The sequence below is a fragment of the Heterodontus francisci genome, chromosome 32, assembly GCF_036365525.1.
Source record: "Heterodontus francisci isolate sHetFra1 chromosome 32, sHetFra1.hap1, whole genome shotgun sequence".
In the NCBI taxonomy this organism is placed as follows: Eukaryota; Metazoa; Chordata; class Chondrichthyes; order Heterodontiformes; family Heterodontidae; genus Heterodontus; species Heterodontus francisci.
In genome coordinates, this window is record NC_090402.1 from 29,570,128 (window position 1) to 29,596,167 (window position 26,040).

Sequence of the window (26,040 nt, forward strand, 5' to 3'; positions counted from 1 at the left end):
TGAGAAAGAGGTCTAAAGTTCCCTCTCAGCCTTCACCTGGTCTTACCGTAACAGGGCTTAATTTTAAACACACCGCATTATTTAGCTCCCCCTTGGTGAATCCTTGTTCACTGCTTTCCAATTATGACAAAGAAACCAGAACAAACAGGCTTTCTTAGGTTTAAAGAAAAGTTGAAATTTCTTAAACTTAAACGCTAATTCGGTTAATGCCTATGGATACACGACGCGCCCATGCTAGCATGCATATGTGATACACACGTGCAAAAGACAGAAAAGAGAAGAAAAATAAAATGGAAAAGTTTGAGGCAATATCTGAAGAGTTGTTGTTACAGTTCTTCGAGCTCACTCTAGAGTCCTTGATTGTAAGTAGGTCTTGCTGGTCATTGGGGCCCAGTATTATTCTTAAACCTTGCTCACTGTAGGAGACTTTTCTCTCTTGGGAATCATGTGTCTTCAGTGGATTCAGATGCTTATGAGAAAGAGATGGGAGCAGACAGGAGAGAGATCTTTAGTCCAGGAGCAAACAGACACTCTGCCTTTTTATCCCCCCAAACGGTTTGTACAAATTAAAAAAAAAACTCAGGTTGTCCAGCAGGTTCGTCATGTGACTAGCTGGTTTGACCATGTCCGTTTGTGTCAGCCATCTCAGCAGTCAACCTTGAATGCGAGCCCCCCCCCCACCTTCAATGTCTGGTGATCAAAAGTCCATTGCAGGTTGAATGTCAGGGAATGGCTGCTTTGTCCTTCCAAACACTGTCTGTTAATATGCAAATATTTTTTTCCAGCCACGGCTGATCTGTTTAACAAGTCAATGTTCATGACAAAATTGATGTGCCTCATTTTTGGCAGGTGGGGGGCCTAGAATGACAGTATGTTATAAATTTAACTTGGCCTTCTCCAATTATTATAGAGACTTCCCTTTAACACGAACCAGATCAAATGCACTGCCCATAACATTCCCCTCACTAGCCACACACTTTTACACTTATTGCATCAGATCAAACATGGGCAAGGAAACCTGCTATTGATTACCACCTACTACTGCCCTCAGTCAGCTCACGAAGCTGTACTCTTTCATGTTGAACACCACTTGGAAGAAGCACCGAGGACAGCAAGGGAACACAATGTACTCTGGGTAGGGGAGTTCAATATCAATCACCAAGACTGGCAAAGGAGCACCACTACTGAACAAGTTGGCTGAGTCATGAAGGACATAAGCTGCCAGACTGGGCCTTCTGCACACAGCGAAAGAACCAACATGAGGGGAAAAGCATTCTTGACCTTTTCCTCACAAATGTCCCTGTTGCAGATGCAGCTGTCTATGACTGTATTGACAGGAGTAACACGCACAGTCCTTGTCAAGACAAAGTCCTGTCTTCACACCGAGGACACCCTCCAGCCTGTTGTGTGGCACTACCACCATGTTAAAGGAATAGATTTTGAATAGATCTAGCAGTTCAAAACTGGGCATCCATTGTGGGTTAGCAGAAGCAGCAGAGCTGCATACCACCACAATCTGTAGCCTCTTGGCCCAGATTTCTCACTCTACCATTACCATTAAAGCAGTATTGGTGCCCACACTTAAAGAGTGCAGAAATGCATGCCAGGAGCAGAACCAGGCATATTTAAAAATGAAGTGTAAACCTGCTTAAGCTACAGTACATGCATGCTAAACAGCAGAAGCAACATGGTTTAGACAGAGTCAAGCAACCCCACAATCAATGATCAAGCCAAAGCTCTGCTGTACTGGCACATCAAGTTGTGAATGGTGGTGGACAATTAAACTGACCAGAGGAGGAGGCTCCACAAACCTTCCCATCCTCAATGATATTGGCAGAGCCCATACGTGAGTGCAAAAGTCAAAACTGAAGCATTTGCAATCATCTTCAGCCAGAAGTGCTGAGTGGATGATCCATTTCAGTCTCCTCCTGAGATTTCCACCAACACAGCAGTCAGTCTTCAGCCAATTTGATTCATTCCACGTGATAGCGGAGTGCACTGGATACAGCATAGGCTGTGGGCCCCAACATCTTGGCTGTAGTACTGAAGACTTGTGCCAAACTCTTCCAATACAGTTACAACACTGGCATCTACCCAACAAAGTGGAAAATTGTTCAAGTAAGTCCTGTTCACAAAAAGCAGGACAAATCTAAACCGATCAATTACTGCTCATCAGCCTTACTCTCAATCATCAGCAAAGTGATGGAGGGTACTGTTGACAATGCTATCAAGTGGCACTTACTCACTAATAATCTGCTCACTGATGCTCAGATTGTGTTAACCAAAACCACTCAGTTCCAGACCTCATTGCAGTCCAGGTCCAAACATGGATTAAAGAGCTAAATTCTTGAGGTTAGGTGAGAATGACTGCCCTTGACATCAAGGCAGCATTTGACTGCGTACGGCATCAAGGAGTCCTAGCAAAATTGAAGTCAATGGGAATCAGGGGGAAAAATTCTTTACTAGCTGTAGTCATACCTAGCACAAAGGAAGATAGTGACGAGATCAATCATCTGAGCCAGGGACATTGCTGTAGGAGCTCCTCAGGGCTCAAGCTATCTTCAGCTGCGTCAATGAATTTTCCTCCATCATAAGATCAGAAGTGAGGATGTTCACTGATTGCACAGTGTTTAGTCCCATTCGCAATTCCTCAGAAAAAGCAGTCTGTGTCAGCATGCAGCAAGACTTGGACAACATTCAGGCTTGGGCTGACAAATGGCAATTAACATTCATGCCACACATGTGCCAGGCAATTACCTCCGAGAATGTTTAACAACTCCCCATGATATTCTACTGCATTACCATTGATGAAACCCTCACCAGCAACAACCTGATGGTCACCATTGTCCAGAAACTTAACTGGACCAGCCACATTAGTACTGTGCCTACAACAGCAGGTCAGAGAATTGGTATTTTACAGTGTGTGGCTCACCTCCTGACCTCCCAAAGCCTTTACACCATCTACAAGGTACAAGTCAGGAGTGTGATTAAATACTTTTCACTTGCTTGTTTAAGAGTGCAGCTCCAACAGCACTCATGAAGCTCAGGTCAACGCAACTCATCTGACTGGCACCCCATCAGCACCCCATCCACCATCTTAAACACTCGCTTCCTCCAGCACCAGCATGGCATGACTGCAGTGTACACTGTTTACAAGACGCACTTCAGCAACTCACCAAGGCTTCTTCGACAACACCACCCAAACCTGTGACCTCTCTCACCTAGAAGGACAAGGGCAGCAGGCACATGGAACCACCATCAAGTTCCCCTCCAAGTCGCACACTATCCGTTCCTTCACTGGTCAAAATCCAGGAACTGCCTCCCTAACAGCACTATGGGAGTACCTTCACCACACAGACTGCAATGGTTCAAGAAGGTGGCTCACCACTACTTTCTCAAGGGCAATTAGGGATGGGCAATAAATGCTGGCCTTGCCAGCGATGTCCACATTCCACGAACAAATAGAAAAACAACACTCTTGACACATTCCCAAAGGTTTGGAGAGGGTGTTTGGTTTACCTGCACGCTTCAGTTGTTTCGTTTCATGATCCAACAATGTGTTACATATAGCAATTGAGGTTTGGAACATAATACATACCAGAGGATGCATGCAAAGCCACATGTTCCTGGTAAGGTGTGTAATACTTGTACCGTTTGCCACAGTATTCACAGATGTAACTACCTGTTTCTGGAACAGTAAAACAGAATAGTGAGAACCAACATCCAGCTCTCAGCTCTTGTTTTCAGTGGGAAAGCGCTTACAATCCTCAAGGATGATAAACTAGAGAAAAATACTATGATCCAGCTACAAGAACAGTGTTATAATAATGCTCTTTGCTAACATTTATACTCTAACTTTCCCTGGATGGCAAATTAAATTTGTGATCACCAGTTTGTCACCAGGAGAGGGGGAAACCAGTCAAGAACCCCTCTCTTCCAGCAGCACTAAAGTAAAGAAGCTATATTGTGCTAAGTAATGAAAATATCTATGGGTGAAGAAGCTGTATTCCTTCATCAAAGGATAATACAGATGCAAACAGATAAATTTAGGTGAATGAAGTGACTGTAAGCACTGAACACTGCATCTTCTTGCAATTCATTGTGCACTGTGATATAAATTTGAAAATGTTCGAATACAAATATTGGTGTATTTAATTAACGTTACATACATAATTATAAAAATTGCAATTATGGTACCTAGTGGGTACCAGCAATACTTAAAACTTTCAGCTTGGCAATGACATTTAAATTAAAATGCTGTGAGAATCCAAACAAGTTCGCAAGTAACAAATGATTGAATAAAATATTATTTCTTGGCCCAATTTCCAATCCAATTTTACTTTTGCTATGAGCTTCAGTGTATTCATGCACTACCGGGGAGATTTCTTAGATTACTTTCCCTTGGTTTGCATACCCTTTGCATTTTTCAACTGAATCATTGTTATCATGCTGCCGTTTCCAGTTTAATGTTCAGCAGTAGAGAGATAATAGACACCTACTGCAAAGTTAAGTCATTCCTTAGGTATTTGACATTTTAAAATATCCTTTGTAAATAAGCTCTCAGTAATTGGTATTGATAAAAAAAAAATCTGACTTCTGTTTAACAGATCAAGTCTGGGATACGCCAGTTGTAAAAATTGGGCTAAAAACCAGTTAACAGATCTTTTTGGAAAATTATTTCAAACATTACTGCCACATTGAGGGACCATTTATTGATGAACCTCTTCTCTTCTCAGTGGCCAAATAGAAATATGTACTTATGCCCAAATTGGTCTTGATATGATGCGGCACTAGTAAAAATCAAGGCAATGTGACACAATAACAATTAAGAAAATTGCAATAAATTTATTATTTCCTCTTGCAGAATTAGTGGACTGGACTGGGCTAGGCTGCAGTATAATGTGTTGGATCTCGTAATTCCAATTGGAGAGTTCCAAAGAAAATTAAATCTACACAATTAGAGTTAAAAGTGATATTAATTTTACATAATCAACACATTTCAGTGAGATGTTAGCAAATGTATTGGTGCTCACTATGCTTTTTGTTTTTGTGTTTAAAACTATATTATAGACAATCTATAAGCAAATAAATCTAAGTAGGAAGTTTTCCTGAGCTAACATTAATGGAGCTAGCTATCCACAGGCCCACCTCTACTCTCATCATAATTCAAAATCACCTGTAAACAAGATGAAATACAAAGCGGCACAGTGGTGCAGTGGTTAGCACCGCAGCCTCACAGCTCCAGGGACCCGGGTTCAATTCTGGGTACTGCCTATGCGGAGTTTGCAAGTTCTCCCTGTGACCGCGTGGGTTTTCGCCGGGTGCTCCGGTTTCCTCCCACAGCCAAATACTTGCAGGTGATAGGTAAATTGGCCATTGTAAGTTGCCCCTAGTGTAGGTAGGTGGTAGGGAATATGGGATTACTGTAGCGTTAGTATAAATGGGTGGTTCTTGGTCGGCACAAACTCGGTGGGCCGAAGGGCCTGTTTCAGTGCTGTATCTCTAAATAAATAAATAAATCTCAATTTTATTCTACAAAACTCTTACATTAGTGTTACTGAAAATATCAGAATATAGCCCCACAGAAGCTATTCTGTCCATATTTTTCCATTACATTACCTGTTGGTATTAATGGCACCATCACTGCCTTTTGTTTAAGTCAAACTGTCACACTTAGTTATTATTATTCAATAATGCACCAACCCAATATTGCATCCAGCATTTAGAAATAATACAGGAAGGAATGTGACATTGGCAGACAACAGAGGAAGAATGGAGGCAGATATGGAAGCAAACCTTCACAAATACCACTGTGCACTAAAAAGTGAAAGGGACAGTTTAATACATAGAGTACTGAATTTCGCCCAATGGTTCACAAATTTCACCTCTCTGTGGAATGACTGTTACAGGGAGATTAGACATAAAAGCACAGCACTACACATATTCTGGTCATTCACTGCATTCAGGACAGGAGCACTGAAACTAAATGAGATTCTCAATTCCTACACACCCAGGAGGTCTTTGCCTATTGAACCTAGTCACTGGAGAAAGAGGTCCCCTGGGAATCCTGGTAAGTTAATACAGGTGTCAGTAATAGCTGCCCAACACCATTCCCCTCCACAACATATATGCTGGATATATGTCAGTGATGAAGTTTAATGTACAGACTAAGCCTGGAGCTCTGGAAGTATTACGCAGTCTGAAGCCCTTTTAGTTCCCACTCCACTCACAGCAAGATAACAATTAGTTAACTTCTAACACCGTAAGCTATCAAAAGATTCTCGTGCATTCTATGAAAGCTGTATATATACTAACTACCTGAGTCAACTCTCCCTCCCCCAACAACCCCATGCAGGCAGGATTTCTGAAATTTCCTGGACTCAGCTGAACATGAAGCACACCTCTAAATTACCCTGACCCTTCCAAAGAGCATGGCTTCAACATGCACTTGACAGTGCAAACAACCTCTTATGTCAATATAGAAGTACCATGTGATAAAAAGGTTTGCAGACTTCCCAAAATGCATGTACTTTTTCCAATAATAAAAAAGAAATCATACTTGATCCAGGGCTGCGGACAGTTTCTTCCACCTGTTCAGTTTTCACCTCTGCTGGTGTCTCGACTGCATGATCATAAGGATCTATAATTAACAGATTTGTTAGTTTTATTTACAACACCAAAGGAACAGCATCAACTTATACAACAGCTTTTCTACCCCTCAAGAATTAGTTTCTCCTTACAGTTCAAAGTTTTTTTAGGATGTCTTTGCTGGGGTGTTCCCTTCCAGTATTATCAGGTAACAAATATATCCTGATCTCTCTGCAATATTCACTACAAAAGTACTGAATAAAGTGAATGCTAGTATAACCATAATTAATTTCATTATTTAAGATAAGCAATTTTAGTTGACACATAAACCAAGCATCTTAGCTGTACACACACCACAGCACTGCAGATTGATACCTACTACACCAACAAAGTAAATGTCAAAATCTTAATCAGCAGCCTTTCGGAAGAGGTGAACAGGGTCACTTTTACTTGACTGACTCTGAGTTCAGTTTGGGTAAAATCAAATATGCTACCATTTGAACTGGTGAAACTGTTGACTGGCAAAGACAAAACAAGAAAATTTTGATAGAGTAGAAAGCTGATCTGAGTTCAACAGTGAAGTGAGTGTAAATCACACAAAGGCCCATCATCCACACAAATATTTACACAGCTTTGAGCAAAATTAATCAAACTATATTTACATACTCTTCTGTTCGCACTACTTTTATTTTACGTTTAAATAGTTTTATCATTATGATGCATCTTGTGAATCAGGCAAAAGGCACTTGATTCTCTCTCTCTATCATCTTCCCCCTCCCCTAATTGTGATCACTTGGTGACAGTATTAAGCATACCCAGTTAAGGTACTAAAAGATCAAGTTCACTAAGAAGTTCACTTTACTCCCCTAACAATGTGCCTCAGCCTCAAATGCAGAAGAGTACAGCTTAATTCAGCAGAATGCAGGTTTACACTTACTACACTGATCATCCTCACTCTGGTGTAAGGCTGCTAATTTGCAGATGGCATCGTGCTGTGGGCTTGTGCACATTAGGAAATTGATTAAAATAATGCACACTTATTATATAACTCACATCTTCAGAGTCAGAATCCCTTGGATCCTAGAGGTGAAAGGATTTTGTGCTAATCCCACTGCACTACTCACCCACAGAAGTGCTTCATGAGTGATTAGAAAGGAAAGTTATTTATAAGCGAGCTGTGATTTCCAATATTATTCCTAGATTTTTCTTTTATGTATTGACAGATGAAAAATGGCACTTAAACATACACCTTAAAATTGTGTGATAAGTTTTATTTCCCACCCCCAATTACTCCCACCCTGTTATATTGCTGAAAAGTCCTTAAAATTTAGATTTCATACAAAATCTATAATTAAAAATACTGGACACAAGTTCAAAAATTTCAAGCACACATTATACTTCGCTATCCAGGGTGAATTTAAAATAAGTAGGGCTTGACAAGCAATGTAATGTGGTTTTCAAACATTTAAGAATTACTAGTTAACTATGATTTCCAATGTTTCCTTGATTTTTTTTGGGTTGTGCCCAAACTGTTCATTTCAACGTGTGGCACCTTTAACTTTTTAGCACAGCCATGCATGCACATTATCTTAAACGGGACTTGTGAGTGGCGTGCGCGATGTCTTTTGGGTTGCTACGCATCTGTGCACCTTAGAGGGAACATTGATCATTCTGTGTTTTATACAAGGTCTCACTTCTTTACTGCAAAGATACAAAGCAACAACTTTTTATTTCAGGTATTTTCAACTTTTTCCTGCTTTTATTAGAGGTAAAATGTTTTGACTCTAGTATTCAGTGGAATTTACAAAATGTGAAATTCCCCAACAAATTTGAAGTTGGTATTTATTTGAGCACCAATTATCAGCTGGGTGCATCTGTCCTAATCCATAACAAAGTGGAGCAACTACTTTGCAAATACATACCATCTACTGCATGCAAATCCCGGTGTTCTTGGAAACAGCTATAATATTTGTATTTCTTGCCACAGATGTCACACATGTATCTAAAATTCTCTGGAAATAAAGAGGGAACAAAGGTCAATAACTTGGCTTGCTTGCCATTTCCTGAGCCAAAAATCACTGCCATAATGTTAGGGAATTAAGTTCTTATATTTCAGAATTTCATAAAAGTAGTTTTTACTTTATGAAACTACTTCTACACTACTTGAGTGCCTTTTCCATCTTTACATTTGCTCATTTACATTTTTTTTTGTCAGTTTTGCAGGAGGGATAGGGTTGTCAATCTGGTCAGAAGTATTCATGGAGGTTTGATCATGGCATTTGATCATGTGACAACTAATCACATGACACTTGCCTACAGTTTGAAAGTGTAATTACTTACACCTCAAAGATTGGATTCTCTCCAATTGAATATTTTTGCATACGGTTTTGCTGTTGCACAGAACTAAGAGGTCGCCAAAGAGCAGGCGAAGAAAACACGTGGAATCACAAATTCAAAGCATGAACTTCACTTTTCTCTTGGGTTGCTAGCAGTAGTGCCCAGGAAGTTGATCCCCCTGGACAATGTGGAAGGGTTAGCAACCCCATTGAAGGATCAAATAATCTGTCAACATTAATGTCCAGGTTCATAAACAAAGAATAATCACTGGGTCAAGATACAAGGGAAAGGAGGGAATGGCTGATGCCTGTGTGTCAGCAATTTCAAGACAGGAACTTTTCTCCCCCAAGGGATGGGAATGGGATAACAGTCAACCAGAACTTCTGTCATTGGTATTATTACCGAAAGAAAATCCCTTACCACAAACTGAGATTAAGAATGCATTTCATGTACTTCAGAAACCACACACACACACACACACACAGAGTTACGATTGAGGCAGGAGCAATGCACTGTCAATTCAGTCCCATCACTCCATAGGTCGTAGCATATAATTGAAGTTTTCCAATTAAACACTCTAGTAACCCCCAGAATAAAACAGACCAAACTAGGTATCTTTATACAACAAATTAACAATTTATTAAAACAAAATCTTAAACACTATTAAGATAAACCCTTGACTAAAGACCTTGTAGCTTATTCTAATCTAACTCCCCATTCTCACACACACATTCAAAAATCAAGGTTAACCAGCTTCTTTTTTTTAAAAAAATGATGTTTTAAAAATTAGCTGTTTAAGAATAAATAAAGTAGTCTTTGTGGGTTATGTTCCTAATGGGTGAGGTATTCTAATGTGAAAATAATCAAATGCTACTCAGTCTCCACGCAGATTTGATGAAATACTCTGTTCTTGATAGGCATTCGAAAACACTTCGGCTGCGGCAAGCATCAAACAGTTCTTTCAATGATGAGCACAGCAATCGGTCAACTTGAATTTTAAACCCGACAGTCTCTCAGTTGAAACTTTACTTCAAATTCCAGCAAACAGTCGAGGGAGATTCAATCTTGAAGCAAATACTTCCTGGCTTGGAAGTAAAAAAAAAAGAGTTTGGCTACCTTCAGCAATACAAATGCTCTCTTTTTAAAAAAAAAAGGGCTTTTTTTTTCCTTAGGCAATTAACTCAGCCTGTAGTTCCTTGTAGAATTTCTGCTGAGAGAATAGACAGCTCTTTCCGTCAGCACACTTTCTTGTGAGTCTCAAAACAAACTGGTTCAGACTGTTTTTTTGCCAGTTTTACACAGTCAAATCGAAACATACTATGTGACCTCTCTCTCTCCTGCTATGGCCTGGGGACAGCTGCAGCTGGTGCCCTGTGCTCAGTCTTAAAGGCACACACTGTTTTTAAGCAGAGGAGAAAAAGAACAGTTCTGGGACAAAACACACACACACACACACACACACACACACAAAGTATTTGTACATCATGGCAGAAAGTGAGCAGAAATATTAGACTGGCTCCACGAAGGTTCAAAACTTGTTTCTTTTTTCCTTTCAGCTGGTCTGTGCTGGAACAGGCTTCACTTAATACCAAACAGCCAGTCAGAGAGAAATCATAATGCAAGCAGTGCAATCGCATATTGATGGAGCAACCCCGGTTCCCATTCCTACCTTCTTCCTGTAGGTTAATCTGATTTTTTGTTGGTTAATCTGCAGAATGTAAACTCGATTTGAGTCATTGCATGAAACATAAAAAGCGTGCAGGCAAAAACATACAAATGTGAAGTAGCTTGCTTCTGGTTTGTGAGCGGCAGTGCCCATAAGATTAGCATCCCATTCCAGTAGATAAATCAACTCAGAACCAGACTGACTAACAGAATCTTTCACTCAACTTTCTATCTGACCCAAAGTGCACGTGTTTTTTATGCTTTGAATGTAAATCGGACTTGGAAGTTTCATTTGAAACTCAGCAATACCATCCTTTCTTACTACTTGCCATCATTTCAGGTATTGATATTACATCCTCTGGGAGTGCTTAAAATAGATTGGCTATTACAAGGAGTTACATGATGTGGGAATTCAATGCAATCAGCACTGTTGTTTAATACCAGAACGGTTCCAGAGACAAAAATGAATACATTTCTAAAATCTTGCTACTGACTTTAACTGGTACAGACATCAAGAAGGGTGAACTGCAATTTCAAATGCTGCTGAATTGATACACAAATCAATTGAGGGGAAAAGAAAGCTTCAAAAACCAAGCATCAATTTCAAGAGTGCGTGAGGAAAAGTAAGAAATTTGAAAAACCTTTATGAAGACAAACAGCAACCAAAATAATGAACCCAACAAAATTAACAGCAATAAAAACAGAAAATTCAGGTTGATGCCTTTCATCACTGTTTTTCTCTCCACAGATGCTGACAGACCTACTGAGTATTTCCAGCATTTTGTTTTTATTTCAGATTTCCAGCATCCTCAGTATTTTGCTATTGTGTTAAAATTAACCAGTTCAAAATTTACTTCCAGATGTGAGCTACAGGGCTGAAGCAACAATTGGAGAGAGAAAGTGGGCGGGGGAAGAGGACGATTACAAAACTACGATACAAAAGTGGGCAGCGAGATCATGGAGCTTGTCTGGCTGCCTTAAAAAGGACAATGTTGTCATGATTTCCACTGTCTGGAAGGCAACCTTTCGAACTGCACAATAAATAATTAAGGAACTGCCAATAATAATAGTCTACAGCCATACAAAATGAACCAGACAGCAGGATTATAAAAATAGAAATGCAACATTTCAATGAGCAAAAAAATAAATAAAAAAGAGAGGTTCTGAATACTGTTATCCTGACATAACTGTCCAGTTATTTAACAAGAATTAGGTAGTTTGGTCTCATCCAAAGCTGGTTGAATTACCATTCAAGCCTCAATGTTTGATATATATTGCATTAATCCTGAGTGATGCCGGATAAAAATGGATTTTTTTAACCTTGTGTCACAAAGCTTTTTTTAATAAACACAACAACATGCATGTTCATTAATGACAATACACACAGGTAATTCCACTGCACCCCATTAGAATGTCATATATTTGGCTTTTTAAAGAAAAATAAAAGAAATTAAATTTACTATAAAGCATTTTCCCTATCTGGAGCAACTCAAGATGCAAGTGAAGACTGAAATATCTGTGCATTGTAAACAAAATATGCCAATGAAACCATTATCTCCTAATTGATAGACGTGATCAAGATATTTTCTCTCTCTCAGTCTCTTCGGACGAGTTAAACTCAGTGCTCTGCTACACTGTGCATAATTACTGTTCTCACATACATTACCAATATCATACTTACTCCTCAATTCAAAATCCAAGGCCAAATGTTTGCAAAAATACATACAAAAAAGCACAACTCACATCTTCTCTATTTTCAAAAGATTTGCAAATACTCAGCATTTTCGCATCCATGCAGAATTATTCAACTTAAATTCATATTATTTTGTGAACATGAAGGATCAGTAAATCGCAATCAGCTAGGAAAAATGTCAAAATCAGACATTCTAACCATGACCACAGCATCCACCCACCGCCACCCCCCCCCCCCACCCCACAACCACTGCCTGAAATCATTCAGTTACAGGAAGAGATAATAAAAGCAAGAATATTATAACAAGTAGCCATTATAAATAATGTATCACATGATATAGAACTGAAGAGCAGCAACAATTTTATTAATAGCTTATTCTGTGAATTCAAGGCATCTTTCCTCCAACCCATCTAAATTCATCCAAAACAAAATGTTCACTTGATTCCTGGAATGAAGGGAACAAATTGAGGTAGAACACCTGTAGATTCCCAAGACCAAAAAGATAGTGTGTACATCTACAAAATGTATTTTTTGTCATCCTGCCCACAAATCGAACCAAACCTCAAAACAAATTTGGCACTGAACCTTTTTTAAAGCAAACCATCATTTGTACTCATCAAGCTCATCTCATATTATAGACACACTGTTATGCAAACAGAACTGACATGGTAGCAAATTCTTGCAGGTTTCACAAAAATAAAACACATATATATATTAAAAATCTAATGCCCAAGCACACTTCCAGGCGCCTTTTTGCATTATAAATTCCTTTGACGTCATTGATAATGAAAACAGTCAATGTAAGCTAGTCATACTGGACATGCATCTTTCATCCTATAGCGGTGTTTCCATTGATGGGTGGCTGTATGGCATGATTACAAAGGTAATTCCATTTATAAATGTTGACAAAGGAATTTATAATGAAATATATGTATAAATAAGGAAAGAAATTTTCATTTTAAAATGCAGACAAAATTACATCTGTGCAACGTGGTCCAAATATCCCTCCCTACCCTCTAAAACCAAGTGTGCACTTGGTTCTGACCACCCTGTGTGCAAATACACAGAAGACTGACTAGTTGCCAAGAAAAGCAGAAAGCTTTATGTGAAGACAAATCAGCTAAACATACTTCTGCTGAGAAAACAGACTGGGGAAAAGTTATTTTTAGCTTGCAGTTTTTGTTCCACTCAAACCTTTGTTTGTGTACAGCTGGTTTCTTTGTTTAACTTCCCTCTCTATTTACTCAAACCAGCCCTCCATTTTCAAGAAGTCTTGAGTTACCTGAAGTGACTTTCGTGGATAGCAAACAGAATTAAAAATTGGTGAGAAGGAAGTAAACAGAGAGTAGAGTCCAAAGCAGCGACTCCCACAGTGGTTGGGAGTAGACAGCAGCATCCCACAAGATTCAGTTCCGGAACTATTTCTGTTCACTGTGCACATACATAATTTGTAAATACACCTGGAGGGAGCTGTGCCAAAATCTGCAGATGATACCAAATAGGAGGTTAGTGAATTCTTTAGAAAAGGGATGACAATGAGATGGGGAAATGGGCCAAAAAGTTGTAGATGGAATTTCAATGTCATTAAGTGTGAGATGTTGTACTTTGGAAAAACAGTAACAGCAGATAGAGATAAGCTTGGTACTCTGGGGAATAGCTTCACAAGACACCAAAGGCAGCACGTAGGGCTGATATGGCTGTCAAGAAAAGGCAATGGAATTCAGGACTTTCATCTCAGAGCTACAGAATATAGAAGTCTTAAGACTTCAGTTAAAAGCACTGCCTGCAGTATAAGACTATAGGAAGAATACTGAGGGTACAATGCATATTCACCAGGATATTGACTGCCATGAAGAAATACAAATACAAAAAAACTGCTGAAAATTGAGACTTTTTTCATTAGAACGGCATATTTTGAGACAAGGGCCGGAATTTTACATTGGGTGGGGGACCCAGCCCACCAGCCAAAAAGTCAGGGGTGAGCCAGGAGGGCCTGAGCAGCCCGCGGCCACCGGTAAAAGTGGCAGCTAATTGGCTACTTAAGGACCTCGATTGGCCTGGGGCAGACGGGTCGTTTCTCGCTGCTGCTGCTTCTGATAAAATTGCTGCGGAGCGGGAAGGCGTCAGGAACGTCCCCCTCCCCACCACCACTCAATTCTACGACATCCCCGCCACCAGTCTGCTCCTGATTGGGGAGGGGGGAAGGCGTAAAATTCTAGCTAATATGTAGATGGGTAGATAGAAGCGGACTGTTTCCAGTAATTGAGGGCTCTTAAGCAAAAGGCCATATACAAGATTAAATATAAGACATTTAGAACAGAGAGCAGGAGAAACTTATTAGCGTTGTGAGGCTGAGAGTTTCATTTTCAGGTCTAGTGGTTGAATTAGAAACTATGCCAATATTTAAGATTGGATTGGATAGGTGGATGGAGGAAAAGCAGTTGAAAGGAAATTGGAGCAGGGTGGACAAACATGATTAGAACTATTTGCTTACGTGGAGGGTAAACTCTTAACATGGACTGGTTAGGTTGAATGGCCAGTGTCTATATTGTAGCTTTATGTACATATTTCTTTTGAAGAACTTCTGGCTTTCATTTTCTTGCTTCCAGTCCTGTTATTTAGTGCAGCAGAATTTGCCTTTGGTTTTGTCTCACTGTCTAGCTGTAATACTTATACTCCCTTCCATCTTCTTCCTGACACACTTTTTAAATCTTATTGGTCCTATGTTAATATATCTGGTCATCGATCAAGTCCTATTTTAAAATGAACAGTAAAAGTTCAAAGGACAGCTTTCCCCCTCTAAATGATATATTTTCTGATGCTCTTTGTTCTTAAACCCAGCACCCTTGTGTGGTCTTATACTCCACTGACCCATAATGCCTGCTAGCCATCCATGCTCAAATCATAGAGACAATACAACAGTTATTAAGAAAGGAAGATATAGTACTTGGAGCACTTACTTGCCTGTGGAGAGCTCTCAGCTGATGCAGAGGAAGTTTCATTTTCTGCGAAAAGGAAAAATTTTTAAAAATATATTCTGAATTCAGTCCGACCATAAATAAGTATGCCGAATTATTTATTACACCAAACTATATTCACAGACAAAATTTGGAAGATGCTGCATGTGCTGAATGACATCTACTTACTCAAATACTGTAGATTTACAACAGAACAATAAAAGTATTGCAGTATGTCATTTTGACGCAGTCTGGCTGATGGATATCAAATCTATGCTATTACTACAGTTAACCCTTTGAGTACTACTGGAGCAATTTTGCTTCAAAATGAGTAACAAGTTTACAACATTTTGATTTTATTCAACAAACACTGCAAATGAAGAAATGCTGTCAGGTTCCATAGATTCTTCTAATTCTAGTTTATAACGTTTAGAATTTGAAAGCCAAAGCTTTCAAGGTGTTATATGGCAAAGTATGTGCACATTTGTAAAGTTGTAAAGAAAAAAGTCACTACTCAAAGGGTTAAACCAACAAATGCTTTAAAAAAAAAATAAACATGTACCTAGGTGTGCTCTCACATGTGCCCGGAAACAGCTGTAGTACTTGTACTTCTTCCCACAGGCACCACATATATAGGCCCCTGAAACAAAGAAGGAGTCAGACTATATGCAGTGGCTGTTCACTGTTCAGGTGCAGTAAGATATAGTTTTTTAAAAAAAAAGGCCAAGTTGCAAGAGTTTCACTTATTGTGAAAAATACCAGCAACTTAATTTCATAAAGTACCTTACATTTATTTTAAACCATGTACACTAGCCTCTCACTCAAGCTCTGGGCACATTTTTTTCTTTCCTGATGTAAACGAATTCAACAGTACCAAAGTGATAAAGAGAACGGAAATATGCATCATGGCTGCAGATACAGAATAATGCTGCAGTAAAGATGTCAATTCAGTAGAAATGAGCAGTGCTGTTTTGTGCAGCAATGAGGAGTGGAGAGCCAGTTTCTTTCCCAACCTTGACATTTGATTTTTTTTTAAATAAACTTTTTTTACTATTTATGCATGATCCTGTCCTTAATTAGTTTTTATTTTAATTAAAAATTAGGAATAGATCAAAATGCGGCACCTTGTCTAACACCATGAAAGAAACAGGTCAACACTACAGCAGAAATAGAAAAGTAAAATGCCGGAAATGAACAAAAAAAAAGATAATGCTGGGAATACTCAGCAGAGAAAACAACCAGTTTTGGGTGTCATCCACGAGAAAACGAAGTATTGAAATAGAATCAGAACAAAGGCAAAACAAAATTAGGTGGAGTGACCATAAGACATTGTGAGAAGAAAAATAAAAGGAAATAACAGCACAAACGAGACAAAGAATGTATGAACAGCTAAAGCAACGGGAGGCAGAAGAGGGGAGGCGAGGGACTAACAGGAGAGGGGAGGGGAGAGACTAACAGGAGAGAGGAGTGGAGGGCAAGAGGCGATAGAAGGGAATACTGGCAAAAAACAGAATCGAACAACCCAAAGAAATACAAATCAAGCACCAATCTTTCTCCCATCCTCAATGCCAACAACCCTCATCCCACATTGCCAGTTACCTCTACCTAAACTATGTCAGGAAGAGCTAACATTTGAAATTATTAAAATCGATGCTAAGTCCAGAGGGGTACAGAGTGCCCAGGAAAGATATGACACTATTCCTTGAGCTTCAATGGAACAGTGCAGAAGGTCAAAGACAAAAAAGGTCAGAATGGGAGCAAGGCAGGGAATTGAAGTGGGAGGAGACAGGGAACTCAGGGTTACATTTGCAAGCAGAATGGAAATGTTTGAAAAAGTGGTTACCTAATCTGTGTTCAGTCTTCAGTGTGCAGGATGCTGCACCATAAGCAGCAAGTATCGTGTGCTAGGATTGGAAGTACATCCTCTAATTCAGGTACTGCCTCTAATCTAGTATTCAACGTTCAAGGTCCAGACTCCTCTACATTGGGGAGATCAAACAAAATTAGGGGGGAGAAAGGTTGGCACTTGGGTTGAGACCTTTTGTCTCAGTACAGTGCCAGCAGGAGTCTGCGTCTTTGGTGTCAGACCATTATTTACCTGGTTTATCTAGCTTCTATTTTAGACTGGATTTACTTCTTGCTGTTTCAGTTCGTTTCCATTATGTCTTTAAATTTCTTATTTTAAGCTTCATCCCATGATCTGTTGTAAAGATATCATCCATTTAACCATGTCCTGCTTTACTTTTAAGCACATTACAGGTCATACTTTCTCATGTCTTTGCTTTCTTGTTCACTCCCTTCCCCTCTGTCCTGATTCTATTTGACTACCTCCCCATTTTTTTGTGGTCAGATCAAGAGTTTCACCCAAAACTGCAACTGATCTTTCTCCAGAGATGCTGACTGTATTGCCACAGTAACCATAAACATAGGAACTGGCCCAATAAACTGCATCAATTCAGCAAAGGCTCTCCTTAGTTTACTAGTGCTATGCCTCAAATGAACTAATCCATAATTGTAATATGCCAAATGCAAAAATTCCTCATCAGTGCACAAAGTGGCAATTACTAAAATTTGAACTCTCTCCTAAATATCATGCATTGTTCATGTGTTCCTCATTAATGAAGAAACCACAAATAAATCCTGCAGAGAGGGCTTAAACTTCTCTACAGACAGCAACATATGCTGTTGTGCTACTATTTAGACTTAATGGATGATTGGAACAAAGCAACTTCTATCGTGGAAGTTAACTTTCCAACAATAGATATGTTTAACCTTTTAGGAATATACCAGCATTTCTGCACCAAATAAAAACACACAACAAAATTAGTTCTTCGTTCAGAAATGTTCCACGCTTCAAGGTTTCTTTCTAATGGTAATTTGTCAACAATTGTATAAAATTTTGTACAGTTTTGGAGTAGGCGTGCTTAGAAAGTAGCAAAGGGTACTCAGTACTCAGAGGGTTAACTATCCATCATCATACTGTGACCAAGTTCTTTCAGACTTAAATATTGTGAACTATTATCTTCTGCTAGAAAATTATTAGCACCAAAAATCCTGGTCAGAACACTGACGAAATTAAAATTGTTCTTCACCACATACTTAATGTTATCTTCTATTAAATATTCAAAGAAAGTAATAACAGAAAGCTGTCAGCATTATGTTGATGTTACCCATGCTGAGTATTACCGTTGGAACAACCAGGATACAGCAGAAAAGATTTTTCAGATTCATATTTGAATTGATATTTCTGAAAGAATCTAGGACTTGAACATGTTAAAACACGCCGTTTAGAAACAACTTTTCTGCTTTGAAAAAATCTTAACCATCATTTTCAGTATAAACAGGCTTGCACCAACAACTGATCAATCCACCTAATGTTTAAAATATTTGTAATTATGCTCCCTATGACATCTCACCTTTGAACAGCGTCCTTTGAATAGGATGACAGATGATAGTGCAGCAAACTTTTCCATAAACTCTATATCAGTTCTACTCTTTGTTCAGTGAACGTGTGCTGTGTTGTGCAGGAAAGTCGTAGTTTATTCTTTATTTCTTAAGGTTTACAGCTCAATTGTACAAGGCAGCATACTTAAATGCCAGACTGAGAATTGAATAAATTCAGAAGTATGATTGGTGGATTTAAGTGTGGTGCAATACTCGTATGAACCCATCATCACAAAATAATACAATGATCATAGATCCTGATCCTGCCCCTCATCTGCCGTCCCTACACATCCACTTCCAATACAACTCACTGGATAAGTGATCAGAAGTAGGAGAACGGTGATTCTCCCCCTCCCCCGACACCACCATCACAAAGCCAAAGGAGGCCAATTGAAGCCCTGCCTACCCCAGCCAACTGCAATCAGCTAACTAAACAGACTGAGGATTGAATTTGGGGACATCCTTATTTCGTATGACCCACCTATTCACTGAGCAGACTCTTGTAGTGTTAGTTTTGCTCAGAAGCCATTCAACAAAAAACAGGGAACTGTCCAGCGTGCCCAGGCCAAACTACTTATTCAGCCCACTGCTGCTTGTGGTATCTTGCTGTGTCCAAAATGGCCACCACATACACCTGCCTAACAGTCAGCTGCACTTCAAAATTAATTTATCATATGTGAACCATTTCTGTGAGAAATGTAAGGTGATGTATAAATGCAAGTCATTTTTGGTTTAAAAGAAAGAAGCTCGATCCCAAATCAATTTGAACAATTTGATTTGCCGGAGTTCCCATTTAAAGAAACTATTAACATGAAATACAGCTGTGTCATATAAGTGGCTGAATCACCAAGAGTTCAGTACTGTAATGAAATGAAATAGTTGTTGTACACTGTAGTATATTTCTGGCCTACACTGAATTTTCTAATTACTTCTAGAATCATTAGGCTATAATTACTCAGTACGTATTTGCTACTGCAACCTCAGTCAAGGCTACTGACTAAAAATACAAATCTTACCAAGAAAACAAGATAATTACAGGGGTAATCTTGCATTCATAAAGCTACAGAAGTACCCAACAGTTTTACTTTATATGAGGCTGACGAAAGGAAAGACTACAGGATTAGCTTAAAAATACTAATTCTATGTTTTAAAAAATTGCAGTGAACAGGCAATAAATTGTGCAATAATATAAAAGCAAAATACTGCAGATGCTGGAAATCTGAAATAAAAGAAGAAATGCTGGAAATGCTCAGGTCTGGCAGCATCTGTGGAGAGAAAAGCAGTTAACGTTTCAGGTCAGTGACCCTTCTGAAAGGTTAACTCTGCTTCTCTCTCCACAGATGCTGCCAGACCTGCTGAGTATTTCCAGCATTTCTTGTTTTTAAATAAACTGTGCAAGATTTATCAAAAGATTATGCAAAATATTGATCAAAAACTAATCTATGGTGTGGAAATGGGACTGATGTGCTATATTTTGTGCAATTTCGCTATAGTACCTTTCATCTTTCAACATATTTAAAACATAGCTAAACCTCAAGCAACATTTTTCTTTCAAAGGAATCACGTAATGAATGATTAACAGATCAAAACAGTTTGTCCTGGATAAAGAAAATACCCCCAAACTATGGAGTTACCCTATATTCTTCTAATAAAACAAAACAAAAAAATATAGCATGCTGGAACAGCAACATCTGCTATGTTACTGCAGATGCCAATATTGCATGATTTTCAGCTTAGTATTGGAAACTTTTGATTCTTGTTACTCACTTAGTGAGGCCTGCTGCTGTGCTTTCCACTCCATATTCTCCTCTTTGTCATTCACTTGGTTTGGTTTCCCAGGCTGCCCGTCAAAGTCTGTTGGAAGTAATAAAGCGATGAGAGTCTAAAATGTGGTTGAAATAATGTAAAATGGTTTCAAGTAACTCAGAGGTAGTGCAGGCAAGGGAACTAAAATAAATCATCAGCTAGAATTGTCATTTTGCTCACAATCTGGACATTCCTGCTAAAAACTGAATGTGTGTAAAGCAGAGGGCAAAGACAATGTTTCTTATTGAGTGGAAATCCCTATGGTTGCCAAAATAGACATAGCAAAACATACATTTTTGCCTTGCAGTTTTTCTCAAGTCAGTATTCTAAACTGTCCCAAAATTCTCATACTTGCAATGGATATGATATTCACTCAGCACATCAAGACGGACTCCATAAAGTGAATAAAGAGGGCAAGAATAAAAATTACAGAGAAATAAGGCTATTTTAGTATTGTGTAGTGAGACAGGATTAATTGGAAATCTTATGGTAAAGGATTCTCTGGGGAAGAGTGATCATAAAAACTTAGAATTTCATATTAATTCTGAGTAATGTTGTTAAGTTCAAAACTACGGTCTTAAGTCTAAACTAAAAAATTACAGAGATAGAAGAGGCGAGTTGGCTGAGCTGGATTGGGGAATTAAATTAAAAGATATGATGGTAGATAAACATTGGCAAATATTTGAAGGAATAATTCACAATTCTCAATATGCATTCCCTTGAGACCTACACACTAGGGCCTGGATTTTATGAAGAGGCAGGGCTCCCGGCACTGGACTGAAGAGACGGGTGGAACACTGCCTCTGCATTTTTCTGATCCTCTGGTCTTTTGGGATCAAAGTTTAAGGAGGCGGAATCCCCATCCCTTTAAACACTTAACAGAGATGGGGATCCCACCCGAGAGCAGTCGGCCAATCACAGGGCCAGCAGCTCAACAGTAGCAGCAGCACCACTGGGAGCGGCGGCCAATGCCGGTACTGCAAAGGCCATGGATCCAGGCCCAGCGCTAGAACTCTGGAACAGAGGTTGGTAGGGCGGGATCGCCAGGACCGGCCCTGAAGGCCCTGGTGATGATGGTGGGAGGGGGGGTGGGGTCCTCCATGGGCCACAAGTTGCCCATGAAGGAGGGAACCACCACTCCCTCCCGGCCCACAGGAGAGTACCTCGTTTTCCAAAGCATCCACCCATCACGGCGGAGGCCACACCCGTCGCTGGTAAGATCCCAGCAGCAGCAGGAAGAGGCCCTTAACTGGCCATCAATAAGTTACAAGGGCTTCAATTGGACTCTGGGCGGGAAGACAAACGTCGACCTATCCTGCCGCCGGGAAGATCGGGCCCGGAAATCCCGGCATCGGACTTCATGACAGCCGTTGCCGCTCCGATTCTCCAGCCCACCCCCACCACGGAACCCGACATCAGGCTGGGAACAAAATCCAGCCTTAGGGTTTTAAAAGAGGTGGCTGCAGAGATAGTGAAGGCATTGGTTTTGACCTTCTCAAGTTCTCTAGATTCTAGAACGGATCCCATGGATTGGAAAGTGGAAAATTGAGCTGCTGGCCTGATGTTCAAGAAAGGAGGGAGACAGAAATCAGGGAACTATAGGTCAGTTAGCCTGACATCAGTTGCAGGGAAAATACTAGAATCTATTAAGGAGGTGGTAACGGGGCACTTGAAAAATCAAAATATGATGAGGCAGAGTCAACATGGTTTTATGAAAGGAAAATAGTATGACAAATCTTGTGAATTTTTTGAGGCTTGAACTAGCAGGGGAGATAAGAGGAATGAGTGGATGTAGTGCATTTAGATTTTCAGAAGGCATTCCATAAGGCCAAACAAGAGGTTGTTGCACCAAATTTGTGCCTGTGGGATTCGGGGTAATATATTATCATGGATTGAAGATTGGTTAACGGACAGAAAACAGTAGGAATAAACAGATCAGTTTTGGGTTGAGAGGTGGCGCGCTGCAATGATCAGGCTTGGGTCTCAGCTATTTACAATTTATATCAGATGAGGAGACTGAGTCAATAAACCCAGTAAAATGGCAGGTAGAAAAAAAAAGAAAGCAGTAGTTTCTTTTCCTCCCTTCTTCCACAATTTTCCTACCTTCCCTCTTTTCTTTCTTTGCTATCACCACTGCTCCATGCCTATTCTTAGGAACCACCTAGATGCTTTGCCTGAATAATAATCAGATAGGCAGAAAAAAGAAACGAGAGCATGACTGGGGTCATTTTAAATTTTCCCGATATGGTCAACAAGGTGATAGCGGATTGATTGTCCATTATAAACCCCTCCCGCACTTTGTTTCCATTGACTTCAAAGACAGTGCATTGAATACACTGATTCTTGTAGCAGTATTTCAGAGCACCCTTCATCCTTTTTTTTAGTGGTTGCAGTTCTTGCCTCAAAAAAGGCATGTAACTGTTATTTCATTCTTTTTGATGCAGAAGGATAATTGTAGTCAAAATGGGAGACATGACATTGAAAACAATTTGCCGTACAAATAATTTGTTTTTAAACTGAGTATAAGTAGCAAAACTCTCAATATTAAGAATTATTTTGAAATAACAACACAAGGCACAGAAAATGCCACTGGTGATGACGGAAAAGAATGTAACTGCATGAGAATAGGTGGAGCACAATTAGTTAATAACTGGCAAAAGTTGAGAAGTTTGGGTTAGTCGTGGTGAAGCAATAAATTACAATTTTTATTTGTGGTCATCTGCATAACTGACATGCAAGGAGATCACACATACTTCAAGATCTCCATTTCAAGTTACTGAGAAATCCACTGTAAGCCAATCAAAGTGGCTACTGAACACTGGATACAGGAGCATGTGTTCTCACATTTTACCTCTGGCGAACACTTCCCAGTAACTTTCACCCCAAGGTTCATGTTCCTATGATCTATATATGAACATCTACAATCAGCTTGGTCTCCTCTCTCTCTCCACCAATTATTTGGCAAAGTACTTTATAAATATGACATAAATCTATTGTGGCATTTTCCAGAGTTGAATTGTTGCCAAAGTTTTCATTACTTCAGATTTTTAAAAATCCCTAGGATAGCTTCTGGGTGCTTTTCTTCTATCACAAAATTAAACAGTACTTTCGAACAGAGATTACTTATATTTGCAAGCTTTAAAACTATGCAAACACTTACACCGCATAACTTTTGTAATACTTTACAGACACAATTTCTCAGCTTTCAACACCTATGAAATTCTTGGCTGAATTCTGATGATTTAAACACTTGCCCTGTCAGAACTGAACAAGCAAAATAATGTACAGGATTTCCAGTCTTGATGATATTGCCTGACCTCAGTGTATATGTAGGATTAAAATTATCTTCATGAAGTTAAGCCCTTGAGACATTTCCCTTTTGAGAAGCTTTCAACTTGTGATCCTCCTCCCATCCACCTACCAATACAAGGAGGTTATGATGGTTCTTCTTCACTGGTGGCAGTATTTGGAGACATCACGTTCACAAAACAATGTTAGTACATTTAGCCATCAGTTACCTTACCTTTCTTTAAGGTGAAGACTATTGCTAGGTACAATTTCATATATAAACAGAGTTGAGCAAGATTTTTGTTTTAATCTATCTCCTATTTGCTTTCCACAGCAGCTGCCAAGAATCCCATTAGCAAAAGCCTAGGAGCAACTAGTTGCATCCACAATGAATACCAGAATATCACAAATTCCTTTAACCTCCACTGGAAGACACATTAATCAACTATCAATCCAGTTGCCCGAAAGTAGACAATTTGTGAAGACTACATTCCTAAAATTTATATTTAACACCACTGAGTTAGAAGGATTATATTTGTTGTCATTATAAAAGTCTACCAAAGAGCGTACAAAGTTTTCAAAATTATGCAGAAAATTGATACGCTAGTAAGAAGTTCCCATGCAAAATCGGTGAACCAGAGATTACAATAGTAAGCTAAGGAAACTCAACTTTTTTTCCAGTGTTATGACCAAGGCAGGAGGAGTGCATAGTTTATTCTAGTTCCACGTCTCCACAGGTCACAACATATATTTGAATTTTTTCCCACTTACTGATACAGTCAATCATAGACTCTATCTTCATCCCAGAATAAAACACACCAACCAGATTTCTTTAATAAACAAAATTATCAGTTTATTAGAAAACAAGTCTTCAACAGTAATGAAGCAAAAGCATAAACACATAAATTGAAATATAAAAGTTCCCTTTTTACCTTAGCCAGACACATATACACATACGATAGTTAACTGAAAAAAAGAGAGATTGACCCCAAAAAATATGTTGGCCAAAATACTTGCTAATTCTCGAAGAAAAAAGATATGAAATGAAAAGATGTCAGAAGTTCTTTTTGGTTTGGCATCCCAAATACATATAGACCGCGGTCACTGGGATCTTCCTGGATCAGTTCTTGACAGGCGATGTTGAAGATCAGTTCGGGCAGGCTTTCCAGGGAAAATGCATTAACATGGGTTTCAGGCAGTTTTTTTACACTTACTTCTCAGCTTCTCAAGAGATGGAAAACTGGCAAGCTTTTTCAAAGAGCTACCTACAACAGACAGAGTTGGGTGTTGCTCTCTCGGCAAGTTTTCTCCAACTTTATTTTCAAGCCATTGTCCATATCCCAACTCACTGTCATCAAAACCAATGTCATAAGAATCAAGCCCCCTGACCTGTCACTCCTTTGTAAATATCTCCAAGTCAAAAACCCCTGCTGGGTAATTATTTGAAGACAGGTGCCTTCCAGTACCGGTTTACAGTCCAGACCTCTTTGACACTTGTAAAAAAAAATCCATGTACTCCTTTTCAGTTTTCAACCACAAATCTTCAAAACCTAACAAAAAAGGAAGCACTCATAACACCAGGCAGAATCAAATGTCACCAGAAGCTATAAATGCAGACGTTTTAGCAAATAAATGATCATGTTTCATATTATGGAGGCAATGGTTAAATAAAGCTAGGATACTGGAGTACAGCAGAGATCCAAAAAAAAACCTGGTGCATAACATATTTCTTATTCAGGGGCTGCTAATCCTGTTGAATCAACTTTCATCACCAATATCCAGCTAATTTTCCTCCAGATAATTCAGGGAGGGCAATCAAATGCTAGAGTGCCCAGAATCTGGCATGATGCCTGTACCCAGCACCCAACAGATCAAAGGATCCAAGAGGGCAGGCAAGGCCATGACACCCAAAAAGGCAAGTTACAGTTTTTTTTTTATAGAACAGCTACTCCATCAATCCCTAGAGCTCAGAACCTCTGGTTCCCCGTATTCAGGTCAGTAGCCAAAGACCCCAAAGCACCTGGGTTGTGTTGGCCTAAATTAGGAACCTAAACCTGCAATTATGGGAGGGTTCAAGTTGTCAGGTGGAATGTACTTTGGAGGTAGCAAAATAGGGAGTAAAAGTTAGCTGGATCTCATTCCAGCTAACAATTTTGAAAAGTTCTTAATCACCTTAACCACTCTGCCAGTCAATTCACTATATCACCTCTTCACTCAGATGCTTTTTACAAAACAATTCTACCTTCCTTTTCCTTGTTGTTG

General features: G+C 39.4%; 1 protein-coding gene across 18 annotated transcripts in view; it reads right to left on the reverse strand.

Moving 5' to 3' along the window:
* znf618 (zinc finger protein 618) overlaps positions 1-26,040 on the reverse strand; it is a 111,184-nt gene that overhangs the window by 33,299 nt on the left and 51,845 nt on the right. For 15 of the 18 annotated variants that reach the window (XM_068012613.1, XM_068012620.1, XM_068012606.1 and 12 more), the window contains 6 exons: positions 20,452-20,538; positions 15,803-15,880; positions 15,244-15,288; positions 8,511-8,600; positions 6,560-6,640; positions 3,599-3,688 (listed from right to left, as the gene is read on the reverse strand). In XM_068012613.1, the coding sequence (XP_067868714.1) occupies positions 3,599-3,688; positions 6,560-6,640; positions 8,511-8,600; positions 15,244-15,288; positions 15,803-15,880; positions 20,452-20,538 (471 nt within the window). Of the gene's footprint in view, positions 1-3,598; positions 3,689-6,559; positions 6,641-8,510; positions 8,601-15,243; positions 15,289-15,802; positions 15,881-17,083; positions 17,220-20,451; positions 20,539-26,040 lie in introns of those variants that run through there. The other 3 variants (XM_068012621.1, XM_068012614.1, XM_068012616.1) reach the window with 3 other exon arrangements.